General features: G+C 37.2%; 1 protein-coding gene across 2 annotated transcripts in view; it reads right to left on the reverse strand.

Moving 5' to 3' along the window:
* Positions 1-3,441: 3,441 nt before the first annotated feature.
* The window catches only part of LOC111507716 (acyl-CoA Delta-9 desaturase), a 29,960-nt gene continuing 19,509 nt past the window's right edge, over positions 3,442-13,892 (reverse strand). For both annotated transcript variants that reach the window (XM_074177416.1, XM_074177417.1), the window contains exons 4-7: positions 12,593-12,798; positions 11,244-11,429; positions 7,717-7,980; positions 3,442-3,741 (exon numbers count right to left, since the gene is read on the reverse strand). In XM_074177416.1, the coding sequence (XP_074033517.1) occupies positions 3,669-3,741; positions 7,717-7,980; positions 11,244-11,429; positions 12,593-12,798 (729 nt within the window). In that variant the 3' untranslated portion in view covers positions 3,442-3,668. The remainder of the gene's footprint in view (positions 3,742-7,716; positions 7,981-11,243; positions 11,430-12,592; positions 12,799-13,892) is intronic.

Raw genomic sequence — 13,892 nt, forward strand, 5'->3', positions numbered from 1 at the left:
AGTAAATAAAACAAATACGAGGGTTACTTTTTATATATTGAGATTGAGGTAGGTCTTAATATTAATATAAGTTTACCTGATGGATTTGTTAATCCGGTGGATAGTCCATCTAGAAAGGCCTTCCTAGATGAGGTCACAGTTTCATCGACCCATACTTTAGGGGTAGTATGACCAGCATTAACCCAGGTTTCATCCATATAATACATTGTTCTCTGTTGTTCCCTATAATATTTAATTTTGGTCAAATACTCTCTCCTCCATAACACAATTTCCTCTCTATCCAATAATGAACTATTGCGTCCTCGTTTTTTCCATACAAAATTCAAATGTTTCAATACTTTATGGAATATTGACCGCTCAAAGCTTGGCAATAAAACATCTTCATTTATTTCTGAGTACTTTGTCTATCGTGGGTTTTTCATTTCTGAAAAAGTACTCATGCACTTTCCTCCTGATTGCATGTTTATCAGCATCATCTTTCGATTTCATAATGGTTTGACGATTCTGATTTGTATTCGGTTTGGAAAATGTATGACTTTGTTTATATTCCCGTAAAACATTGTAAATCGAAGCGCAACACACTCCAATTTTATCGGAAACTTTCGATACGACTTCGTCGACAGTCGATGTCTCAATTTCTTCCATCTCTTTCTTGAACACATTCAAAATCACTTCTTTCATCTCAACACTCAAATGTCTTTTTTTGGATTGTTTCCTGGCTGGACTCGGAGGATAGCTCACAGTGTCATCAGCAATGTCTATACCTGGACATCTTAGAAAACAATTTTAAACAATATACTATAACGCACGCCACACAAACACGCAAACGACTGATTACAACCCTGTGCTGGTACCGAACTCGTACCAAGAAGGCGAATTCACCAATGAACGCTGCCCTTTCCATCTGACACTGGGCGATCACGTGAACATTACGCTTCGGTTTTGTTTTACTCTATCTTGGATTTGGATAGACTTTAGAGGTAAATTCGAATTGGGTTCAATTCCACGAAAACCCAGACATCGATTTGCTCTGAAAAGATAAATGTCTTCGAACTGCATATAATAATGTCAGGACAGACAATTCGGCTTCCTGCTTCGATAAGTTTGTTGGAGGTTAAGGTGGACACCAATATGTCTTGGCACAACCATGTCGCTGAAGTGGTAAAGGCTGCTCCTCGAAAACTTGGAACACTGTTCCGAACCAGAAAACTGTACAGACCTCAGCAACTTTTGATGCTTTATAAATCTCAGATCTGACCTTCTTTGGAGCATTGTTTTTATGTATGGAGCTCCACCCCTAAGCATATCCTGAAGTTGCTGGATTCCTTTCAGAAAAGATACATTCCTTGCAACCTTGTCGGTCTATAATTTGCCAAGTCACATCAAGTGACTTGGCAAATTTCATTCCACCAAGAGCGGTACATATCAGAAATACGCGACGGACTGTGACTGCTCATCGTTTTGGGGTTCAACTCAGTACACCTCTAACTCTACTGATTGAGAACTCTGCGTTTATGTGGAATAAACTTCCTGAGAACTTTCTTCCAAATGAATTTAATCTCCAGTGATTCAAATTCAACGTGAATCGCTACTATCGCATAGGCACCGCTGTTAGAGGGTTTTCCTATAGTGCTTGTGTTGTTTTGTCTCAAGAATAATGTCATTGATTTCATTGACAAGTGGATGAAGTGAAAAATACATGCTTTGGTCTTCAATCACTCAAAATACAGTATTCGGATTTTGATATTGTCACCAAAGTAAGGCAATCAGAACTTAGTTTTCCACTCAATAATGTTCTGAAACTATTATACATGCCGTTTTTTTTAGCTGATTTCACTACTACTATCTTGGATAATGTAAGACCTACAAGTTCGGATAAATTAGAAAGTAGTTTAATGTTTTGGGAAACTAGAATGGTCTCGTTTAAGACCGGGAATATTAGTTATTGTTTTTGAAATACTCGCCAAAAACTAAAATTGTCGAAATTCGTTTTTTGGCTCTATTTCGAATGATATAGAAAAGACAGAGGAGCTTTCAATACTGTTTCACATTTTTTATAATATGATATAAACCAATTTGCAACGCGACGTTTCGTTCAATAGATTTCATCATCAACTTTTTTTTAATACGGGCATGTATTGTAGTATATAGCTGAATTTGTTATCACAGTGCCTACAAAAATCGATAAAAAAAGCTGGAGGTCTGTGTTAAAAAAAACTATAAAATAAACTCTGAAATGGGCAATCTTTTTTATAGGTTATTTGATCACTCTGTATCACTCACAAATTTCGATTTTCTCATGCTGGCTTTTTATATTTTGTTCAAATTTCGTATGGGATTTTTTAGAAATATCCGTAAGAAAAATATTCAGTCAAATAATATTTATTTGAATTTTTATATATTTATTGGTGACTTGATGATTATCAAATTATGTGCGGTTTATTATTCCATATGTAAATCATAAAGGAAATGGAAAACATAGGCAGTAATAGAAAAATAAAGATGAAATTGTACCAAAATTGCAAAAATCCAAAAAAATTACTTTAACATTCATAAATATCAAAAGTTTTAGTGCTAGTATGAGAGCTCTTAAACACGAGTGAAATTCATTTTGTTATCAGTTGTATAAGTTATGATCATCTAGTACAAAGGAAAAATATTCACATGGAATATTTTTAAAAGACATTATCGTAAGTGCTGAAAGTAAATCAGGACTCGATATGTATATGTATGCATTCACGAGATAAGCATGCAAATAGGGACATGAAAATGACAAAAACTAAACCTGAAAGTCATCAAAAATATTTAGTAGGGTACTTGCGTAGTTGATACTGGGGAAATCACGTCCTAAATTCAACTGAAAATATATTAAGAAAATATATTGAGAAATATATTAGAATTAGTTTGTGCCTCGAACGAAATAATATTTTGTCTCATTTATAGATTGCATGGGTTTTCAAATTGGAAAAATAAGAGGCACATAAATGAAATTGGAAACTTCCTAATAATTTCTAATATGCCATTATTATATCGACTTCTACTTTTTTGAAACCTTCTTTTGAAAAAATATACATGGAATCAATCGGAAATTCAGTATGAAGCTTCACCTATTTCAACAACTAATTTTGGCTTTCTGAAAATGTTATTATTTATTGGATAAGATTCGGTTGGGCTCTGATATAAACTGCTGTCTTACAGATAGACAGACAGAACAGATTTGCATCTAGTCAGGAAATGTATTTATAAAGTAGATTCTCTACAGCATTTTCTACAGATATCTGGGAATAGATTCTATAGTGTATTTTTCATGTAATAATAAGCATTTCCCATTGATTTCTTTCCCTTTCCTCATTTTTGTATGATATTTCATAACTGTTTCAACATAAAATAGTAGAAATGATAAATAATCATCTATCAACCTTACAAACACAATAGATTAAAAACGAAGTTTAGTGAACGTTTTCAGTATATGCACGTTTATTCTGATGTTAAAAAACTACACAAGTAAAATATAAAATATTACGTTACTATTTCTAATGATAACTTCAGTTTTTTGAAAAAGAAACTACCAAACTACTACTGTTTAAGATACAATCTTGAACAAAAAACTGGTCAAATACAGCTGAACAGCAGCTGAACGGTTCATTGATTCGAAGAATCAAATTCCTTCAACTTTTGTCATCGACCACTTTCTGTCTATCATCGCTATCAGCGTCGTTTTCTTTCTGACCATTCAGCCACCTGTATGAAAAATAAAACACAATTATTCATGAATTCAATGATTCAAACTATTTGAATATACATGGTCATTCAAAGATCTGAATATTTTCATTGATAATGGTGAAACACTATTCTCAACGAACACAGTTCAAAAATAATCAACACACCAGAATGTCATCGTCAATTCATCCAGGTTTGGAGACCAGCTCCCCTACCCTTTTGGCTGATTGTTGGTCTTGAGAGGGACCAATGGGTTCATGACTGAATAGGTGACGGCATGAAGTCCTTAGACATCAGTGCCGCTCTTCACGGGATACCCCTACCTGGCTGGGGTGGGATGGATGTAAAAGTTATTCATCCGTTAACGGGGGACATGAGGGCCTCATTCGACAGAGTGTCGGGGCCTTCTATATCGGGAGGGGTCGTCTACAGCATAATCCGTGGCTTCCCTAACTAACGATAATCAACACAGTGTAAGATGCTACCATTTATCTGGGTTGCTCCCGTGGGTTGGGCTATCTATCGGGCGCATCCCCAGGTGGCGGATAGGGGAACGGCCAGGGGACTGGGGGCCCTGTCCGGAAAGCCAATATGTGGCCCTACGGACTGGATCACCGAACTCCTGGTTAGTGGCAGAAATAAGTAGGGTGAGGGGAACTAAAACCCCTCAAGAGCCTTTGCAAAACATGTCACCGTGGACCAGCCTACCCAAGCTAAGGTGTAAGGAATCGTGCCGACATCGACAGCTGAATGGCCGCAGGGTGGTTACGAACGATCCCCTTGTGGAACCGGGTGAAACCTCATTGTAATCAGCCTTCCTCTGGTAATGCGGGGCTTTGTCAGAGGTGACCAACTCTTCCCTTGCTACTCTTGGGAACACACATATATGAAACAAACAAAACAGACTCAACAAAAACCAATACCGAGGCTGGACAAAAGAGCTCCATCTATGGCGGTGGCTGGGGATGAACAGAAATGCCCACCCCAATCTACCGCTCGGAATGAGGCTGGACATAGCAGATCACCTCGTGATGTAATACAAAGGCGGCGTATTTGCGGTGCCGAGGCCAACTATAAGTGCACCCTCCTCCTCTCCCACTCCACTTCCAACAGCAAAGGAACTTCCTGCGGCGGGCACCAAGATCTCCGTCTTGAATAAACGCAAGAAGCTGGCTGCCCCTGCAGAAAAGCGCCCTCACTTGAACATCTCCACTAGGGAAATTCCAGGAAAGTTAAAGAAGCCATGCAATGACAGTACTGTCGCTGCACCTTCCAAAACCTTCGCGAAAGCCGCCGTGGGATACCTCAAGGTTGCCAAAGAGAGTGTGTCCAGCGAGTCTTGGCCTACACCTACCGATATAAAGGAGATGTTTCCCAGTGACCTGTCCACCTTCCGGTAAAAGATAGGATGGACGATGACCTAGGAGGACAACTCCTCGGGAGGATGTACAATGGGTCACATGTGCTATGGGTGCTATGGATATGGGTTACTATATACATACATTTATCTGGGTTGCTGCCACTGCCTTTGTTTGCTCGATTACCTGTTTTGGCCCGATTAATTAAGACACAGGGTTGGTATTAAGCAGTCCAGTTCTGAACTTTAGACATCAGCTGGTGATGGTTAATGGGACTTTGCCGAAACGTCGTGAAAATAATCCTTGTGAGGATCAAGAACACAGAACACGGAGTGAAAACCACAAAAATAGCTCATCATTCTTTATTCGTATTCGAGTGAGGTCAGTAATCTGAATAAAATGGGGCTGTACAACGGAGACCTCAGCTGCAGATTATGCAACGAAGGGATAGAAACAGCTCTACACATCTTATGCGAATGTGAGGCACTGAATCACAGGAGGCAGGCAATATATGGCCGTGCGAAATAACGTCCAGAAGAATATGACGAACATCCAACACGCAACCTGTACAAACTAGTACAGGGAACGAGACTGATGAAATGGGTGTCGTGAGAAGATGGGAGAATGAACGCAATAAGCCCAAGAGGCTACAGTGTTTTCTAGAGACTTGGACTAGATGGACAAGTCAGACAGCTCCCAAGTTACCAAAAAAAAAGAGGTCAGTAATCCCTTTCAACTGCCCTTATTTGTAAGTGTGCATCGTCAGTACCGGGCAGGCGGTCCTCGATTGAAGACAAAATGTGAAAATCCAAGAAAAGTACTTGATGAAAATAACTGCATAAATGCAAGCGAGACATAAGTGGAACCATCTATTGGTGTGACACCCAAGTCAACTTGCCAAGTTTTTATTGACAGTATTGGTAGTTTGACCAATCAACCGACAACTGCGGTGGCATAAATTTGAAAAGTCAACCTGGAATGTCATCGGAAAACGAATTCACATGTATCTAGAAATGAAATGAAATCGAGAAACGTTGAACACGTTTCGTTTCAAGTGACCACTGAAAAATCCGGCGATGTGAGGTCTGGGCAACGAGATGCTTCGTAATCCCAAGGATCAGATACCACTGGAGTTATAAGGAGTGTATGAAGTACCGTGCCACGATTGTGACAGGACTTACATCGGCCAGACCAACAAACGAATCAACATACGCAAAACAAACTAGTAGTGAAGGGAAAAGTCACGTCCTCTCTCTTCCAACACGTACTGCAGGACATGACATCAGTTTCGGTAATACAAAAATACTAGCAAGCAATGAAAACTTTTACTCGCGAACAATCAGAGAGGCTATCGAAATTGAAAAACGACCTAATAATATGAACAAGAGGGATGATGCGCAAAGTTAACCATCAACATGGAGATCCGTTTTATCGCTTCGCACAAGCAATCAGACCGGTCAACCCCAGAAGCAAAACTCGGCACATGACAATAAAATAACAGAGGTTGGAGAGGTAGCTCAGGTAATAAGACCAAAACAGGTAGTCGAGCAAACACAGGTAATGGCAGCAACACAGGTAAAGGGAAACATCCATACATATAAATTGAGACACAGAGTTCAAACCAATCGGTCTGGTTGAAAAAACCAGACATATTGAAAATATGTCCATATTTTGCTAGTGGATATGGGCTATCAGAATATGTCTATGAATTTTTTATACAGGGTGTCATCTGACTTGGGCCACCCCCATCTCTGAATTTTTCAATACGCACCTGTATTTTTTGTTGTATTTTTTGTATCGTCGACGTTCACTTGATACTGAGAAATTAAATTAAATTTTATATTTCGGGATGTTTGGGTAATATTTGATTATAATTATGTGAATCATTCCCCTTTGAATTACGGACCTGGAAATTGGTTGACTGAGTTGAATAAAAACACAATAGCAACTTTCACGTCTCCCTATGTACCGTAGAGTTTTTTGAGAGTTTTTTTTCATTTTTAGGTACCAATTCATAGTTTTTTCATTGTTCTGAGCGTTTTCTACAATGAACTTCGAATAAGAAAACCTTTTTATGATTATCTGAAACATATCTACTTCCAAAATATATTATATGTGTTTTAATAAGCAGAAAGAGAAATGAATAAATGAGCAGAATGAGAAATGACTCCAATTCGAACATTATTTATTGCACCATTAATTTTTTTGTGTATACAAATTACTTCATTTCAATTTTCATTACAATTATAGTGTTGGTTTTGGATGTTATTATTGCTATCATTTTTTTTCTGCTCATTAAAACACATATAATATATTTTTGTTGTAGATATGTTTTAGATAATCATAAAAGGTTTTCTTATTCGAAGTTAATTGTAGAAAACGCTCAGAGAAATGGGAATATGAAAAATATGAATAGGTATCTAAAAATGAAATAAAAAACTCTATGGTACCTATATATATATATATATATATATATATATATATATATATATATATATATATATATATATATATATATATATATATATAATTATATAATATAATTATATATATATATATATATATATATATATATATATATATATATATATATATGTATGTATATATACATATTATTTTATGAATAATTCTTATTTACCTTATTTTCTCTCTCCTCAAGGATCTTGGATGCGTGCCATCTCCAGTTCTGAACAATCTTTTTTCAACCATTTTGAACGATGCAGTTTTGAGATCGTAGGTTAGACCGAAGTACGAGCAAAGGTCTATCAAGAAGGTGGTCAACATGAAATTTGATCCCAACTCTGCTGCTCTATAGTCCCAAGGGAATGTATGATGGTAGTTATGCCATCCCTCTCCTACAGATATGAACGCTACGAACGTCGATTCTACCGGCAGAATGAACCTACAAATATAGCCTAGTTCACAAGAATCATTTCACAAACTTTCAGTTCTGTTCTCAATTCGAAAAAGATCATTGAAGAGCGAAAAATCATTAAAACAGTTCCCGAAGCGTTAGTAAAAGTATGTGTAGTCTTAATTGATGTGATCCGCAAATCGGTCACTCCAACAAAGAAATTGACCCATTGGATAAGAATATTTATTATATTATAAGAAAAGTAATTATTTCGAAACAAAATACTCTTAACATTCATCTCGTCAGCTCTTCTTCAAAAAAGAGTGGGAATAATCTTACCTATTCTCATAAAATTGTACAGAGCTAGTCTGGCGTGAAACTATATACCACCCAGTTGATTGGGAGCAAGGGTGGTAAATATAGGTACCTAAATTGGGTCGGAAAGACCTACACCCTAAATCGGTCCGACCAATCAGCCTTACATCCTTCCTGTTGAAAGGACTTGAGAGGATACTGGACGGACACATCAGAAGGGTGGCATTTATGCATTCCACTTGAATAACCACCAGTATACTTATCAAACCGGCAAGTCGACAGATTGACAACAATGGTAAGACAATGCACTTCCTAAATATGGCTTGGAAAGGTATAATATCGACCATAACTGGCTGGATATATGTCATGCTGGTAAAAATAACTGCAACTACGACTCTTCAAGGCGAAGCCATTAGGTTCAGAGTCACCATATACTGCCCTCAAAGTGGGGTATTGTCTCTCTGGTTGTTCCTGATGTCTGTCAACACCAGAAAAACTGTGATAATCCCCTTCACGAGGAGGAGAGAATTGGACGATCTAACGCCACTTTCTCTCAATGGTGAGGTCATTCCATTTGGAACAGAGGTGAAATATTTTGGCATTGTCTTTGATAAAAAACTCACCTGGAACGCTCACTTGGAAAAAGTTTTACCCAAAGCCAGACTGTCGCTATGGACATGTCGGAAGATTTGCGAAAAAACTTGGGGTTTAGACCCCAAACAAATCCATTGGATTCATTTGATGATTGTCAGACCAATGATACTCTGATGCAATTGCCTGGTGGCCGAAGGCTTTACAGAAAACGACCCAGGCGAAACTCTCTGGCTTACAGAGATAGGCTTGTCTGGCCATCAGTGGTACCATCAGTACCACACCGTCAGCGGATATAAAGACTCTCTTAGATCTACCTCCTCTCCACATTTGTCTGGAGAGAGAAGCTAGATGGACTGCATATAGACTTCTGCATATTGCCAATTCCACAAATCAGTTTAATGCAGAGTGCAGCAGACTGTTGGTTGACACTGGAAGTCACAGCATTCTGGAAATGACCTCTGACTTCATGCCTCCAACTGTCAACTACGAACTGCCTTATAAAGTACTGTTCGCGAGTAGAAAGGACTGTATCCTCCGGGTGAAGGAAATATCAAGAGCAGATAGTTGTTAGTTCACAGATGGATCAAAAACACCTACCGGTTCTGGTGCAGGTATTTTTAGTCGCAGACCCAGCACAAGATATCAACCTGCCTAGAAACCTATCCGACTGTATTTCAAGCGGAAATTTATGCTATTGAATTGTGTGCGGAGAGATTGGATAAATCCGACCTCACTCACACGTCAATAAAAATATTCTCGGACAGTCAAGTGGCGTTGGAAGCTCTTGGCTCCTACCAAGCAACATCTAAATTGGTAGCAGACTGCCAAAAACGACTCTCCTCGATAGAAAGACTCAACAGATTGTCTCTGGTCTGGATTCCTGGCCATACTGGCCAGGCTGCTGACACCCTTGCAAAGGGGGGTGCTGCAAGCAGCTTCATCGGACCAGAACCTGTCATTGGCATCGCATTAGGCTTCGCCAAACAAAGATTGAAAAGATTGAACACCTGGATAGCAAGAAGATTTATGGACTTCTGGCAAAATCTTATAGGATTGGCTCACTCTAAAACGTTTATTTACCCTTCAAAGCTTGATACCAAACAGTTGTTGGACTAGAGTAGAGATGAACTACGATGTCTAAAAGACCTTTTTACAGGTCACTGTCATTTGAATCATCATATGCAGAGACTCGGACTGTCGAAAGATAGTGTGTGTCGCCTCCGTTTGGAAAATGATGAAACAGCAGAGCACATACTTTGTGACTGCCCCGCTGAGGATCGACCTGAAAGACCACTCACCGTACAAAATAATCGGCTTCGTTAAGAAGATGGATTTATTTGGTCGAGTGTAATTAGGTGTGAGCCACAATAAACCCTTGCGGGTTGTGGCGGAGGGTCAAATAGACCCACCCACTTTGAACCTAACCTCCCAACGTATCTACTCAATAGATTCTGGTGATTGCCTGCCGAAAAACAATTACACTCCAGGCTGATACCACGCTGGATATTGAATTATATCTGACTTATATTTATGCAAGACATCTCACAGAGGTTATTGTTGAAGATGTTTCTCGTTCATATAGCAGTAGGACCATGCTGAAATCAGTCGAGTAAATCACCTACAGACCGATTTCTAGGTACTTATAACCTCTCATCAGTACTGGAAAAAGATCCGACACAAACAGCAGTGTGCTTGGAACTTGATTATTTTGAAAATTCTCATTAATTAACATTTTTTTCCGAATTGAAGTTTACATAAAGACATCTTAATAATTTTCAAAAGTGAAGCCTGGAATCTCTTTCTTTTTTAGAACTATTCCTTGAAGACTTCAGGAAAGATCATCGCTGGAAAAATAAAACATCCATTTGTTCATGAACAATCAAAGATGTCAAATAATCAAAAATAGTATTAGAGCACTGAACATTTTTTTTCATTTATTACCATTTGTTGTTCTTACTGAAGAAAGCTTCATCAATTTTTTCGTTTTCATTGTTCCAAAAATTCAAAAGAAATACTTTGCTTATGGAACAACTGATTATTTTGGAATCTCATAATCAAATATTAATATAAAAGAATTCTTCATTGCATAAAAAACTGATTTTTCGTAATCCGAAGAAATATTATTTGAATTTTTTATTAGGTTAGTTGAATTCATACTTTGTTATAAACAAATAAATTTTCCTTTTTCTTCACTCAGCTTTTTTTCAGTTTTTATCTGTGAATGCCCTACATATAGTTATTAGCGGTTTATAGATTTTTCTCTTCCTTCCTTTAGAGGTTTCCCATATTTTTATTGAATGATGGAGAAGTAACAAGCCAAAAAAACTCGTTTCCCAAAAAATACGATACATAATTATTTTCATTTAGTTTTTTAATAGTAATTTCCGATTAAACAAACTTACTTGTCAAACGGTTTGGTTCCAAATAAGTGGGCTATGCTGTTAACAGACCAAGTCGCGTTCAGAACAATTATGTATCGAGCCATGTAGCTGACGAGAAAGGAATAATAGTAGGTTTCATTCCAAGCGTAGACTGGTACAATCACTGGAAGTACTATAGCGAAAATGACGTAGAGAGGTTTGTAGTACCTGAAAACATGTTTCAATAAATTATATAAACACAGTGAACTAGTTCAGTTTCATTAAATCCGAAATGTCGGCAAGAAGACGATTGTTTTTTTCAGAAAAAAAATTGTTCCTAGTGTCCAACCTTCTTCAGAAAAATTCTATAAACATAATTTATTGAAAAATATTTATTTTGTCCTCTTCAAAGTAGTCCCTCTCAGATATAATACACTTGCAGTGCTGATGTGCACTTATAGGTATGTCCTTGAGCTCTCTCAGCGATTCGGTTTTATCTCCTCAATCGTTCAATCTTAGGAACAGAAAAAAGTCACAGGGTGCCAAATCTGGTGAATACGGTGGCTGAGGTATGATTACGGGTTGTTTTTGGTCAAAAAATTACGAACATGTAACGACGAGTGAGAAGGTGCATTATTGTTATACAAAAGCCATGAGTTGTTTCTTCACCATACCGAATGTTTTCTTCGTAATGCTTCTCGCAAGAGGCGCATAACTTCAAGATGATACTCCTTTGACAATGTAGACGATTGGAATTTGGTTTCGATGTCATAACCAAAATTTATGTCCTAAATTTTCAAAAAATCTGCAGAACGGCAATCCTCAGAAGTCGAAACTTGGGCGAGCTGAGGATTAACGAGGTCTTACCTTTTAACGTGCGATTCCTAACAATAATAATATTAAATTTCACAACAAAAAGTTATGAGTGATAAACAAAATTAATGGAGACATTACTTGACCCTGGTATTATAGTCTAGAGTTCAAACCATTACTCGAAGAAGCTGCTCAATGTGATATGTAGCTATTTAGGTATCTGATCACTATATTCTCGTTCACAAGCAACAAACTTTCCAAGTACATGCTTCCATTCTCGTTTTCCGTTAAAAACTAAGTATTTTGGTAAATCGATTAAGTTTGACATTTGACGTAGAGGTTGTGAGTTATGAATTTGGTTAATTCTGATTGGTGGGTCATTTTGGATTATTTTGGATACTTACTCAACAAGAAACAGTGAACTGATTGGTGCTTTTTCAAATAGGCATAGAAAAACTCATGTCATGATTACGCATTCCCATAATCTCAAGCATAGCATACTGAAGTTGAATGTGAAAATATCAGTAGAAATATTGAAGAAAGAATAAAGGAGATGATGGTGAAATCATTTCACTCACTTTTTTTGGAACATGACCAACGGGTCTGCCTCCAGGTCGGACATATCAATGGTTTTTCCTTTCTCTATGACCGCCGGGTGTTTCTTACTCATCAGCCAACCTATGTGCGAGAAGAAGAATCCTCTGCTGGCATTGTGAGGATCTGCATCCGTGTCACTGAACTTGTGGTGCTGTCTGTGGTCTCTCGCCCATATGTAAAGACAGTTCTGTCACAAAAAAATATTAGTCATCAGTTGTGTTCACTCTTACTTCTTTATTTTTTCTGAATTACTTAATTCTCAATGCCACATAACTTTATTGATCAACTAGCTTTTGCCCGCGGCTTCGCTTGCGTTAAGAAGTAGTATTATTAATTAGGTATAGTTTTTGTGGCTTTACTTTTGTTTAGCGTGTGTAAAAAATTAGGGCCTACAAAACTTCTTTTACACAATATTCTTAACTAACCTGTCATTAGGCGCTAAAACTATCAAGCTACTGGGTGAACTTACTCGTGAACAAGCAACATAAAACTGTCCATGAGAGAAGCAATGTCTGTTCTCTCTAGTCAATACCCGCAAATTTGAGAGTTTAGTCCAGTCATTATAGTAAGTTCACCTCGGAATTCGAGATACCCAGCTGTAAGTCTGTAAATACTCGTATATTGACACCCTAAAAGTTGTCTCAAAACCTACATATGGTAGGGTGTAAGCAACTATTAAATTTCAAGGTCAAAGATCACAAAAATCGGTTTTTTGCCGTTTTTTTGGAAATATCTCATTTCCTATGGGTTTTTTGCTATTTGTATTCAGTATCAATATTGTAGAATACAAAATTCTCTACAAATTTTGTTTGAAAAACATTTTTATACGGTGAACTGTTTTCGAGATAGAGGGCGGAGAGCACGCGGTCACAGCATCACTTCTGGTCAACCGGTGCCTCCGGTCGAAAACGCGCCATATACAGTTGATGAACTATCGATAAATCAATGATTATGAATATTTGCCAATTTTTATTAACTATTATATTATAATTTATCATTTTTTTCCTAACTTATCCACTTTTTATTCAGTATTAATTTATTCAACAACACTTACCTGCCCATGTAATTGCAGAATTGTTATTGAACATATAGTAATTATATTTGAATTTTAACCTAATTAATATTTATAACTTCTTACATGATGAAAAAAAAATAAATTATGAATTAATCTTTTTATTAAAATATATCATTGAATAAATTTATTTTTATTGAAAGTAAAGAAATGGAATAAAGGGTACAAAAACTACAATTTATAATTTTAATCATCTTCTTCCTCTTCAT

This window comes from Leptinotarsa decemlineata, unplaced genomic scaffold, assembly GCF_025532065.1.
Source record: "Leptinotarsa decemlineata unplaced genomic scaffold, Ldec_3_MD MMD2_tig00002974_RagTag_RagTag, whole genome shotgun sequence".
NCBI classification, from domain to species: Eukaryota; Metazoa; Arthropoda; class Insecta; order Coleoptera; family Chrysomelidae; genus Leptinotarsa; species Leptinotarsa decemlineata.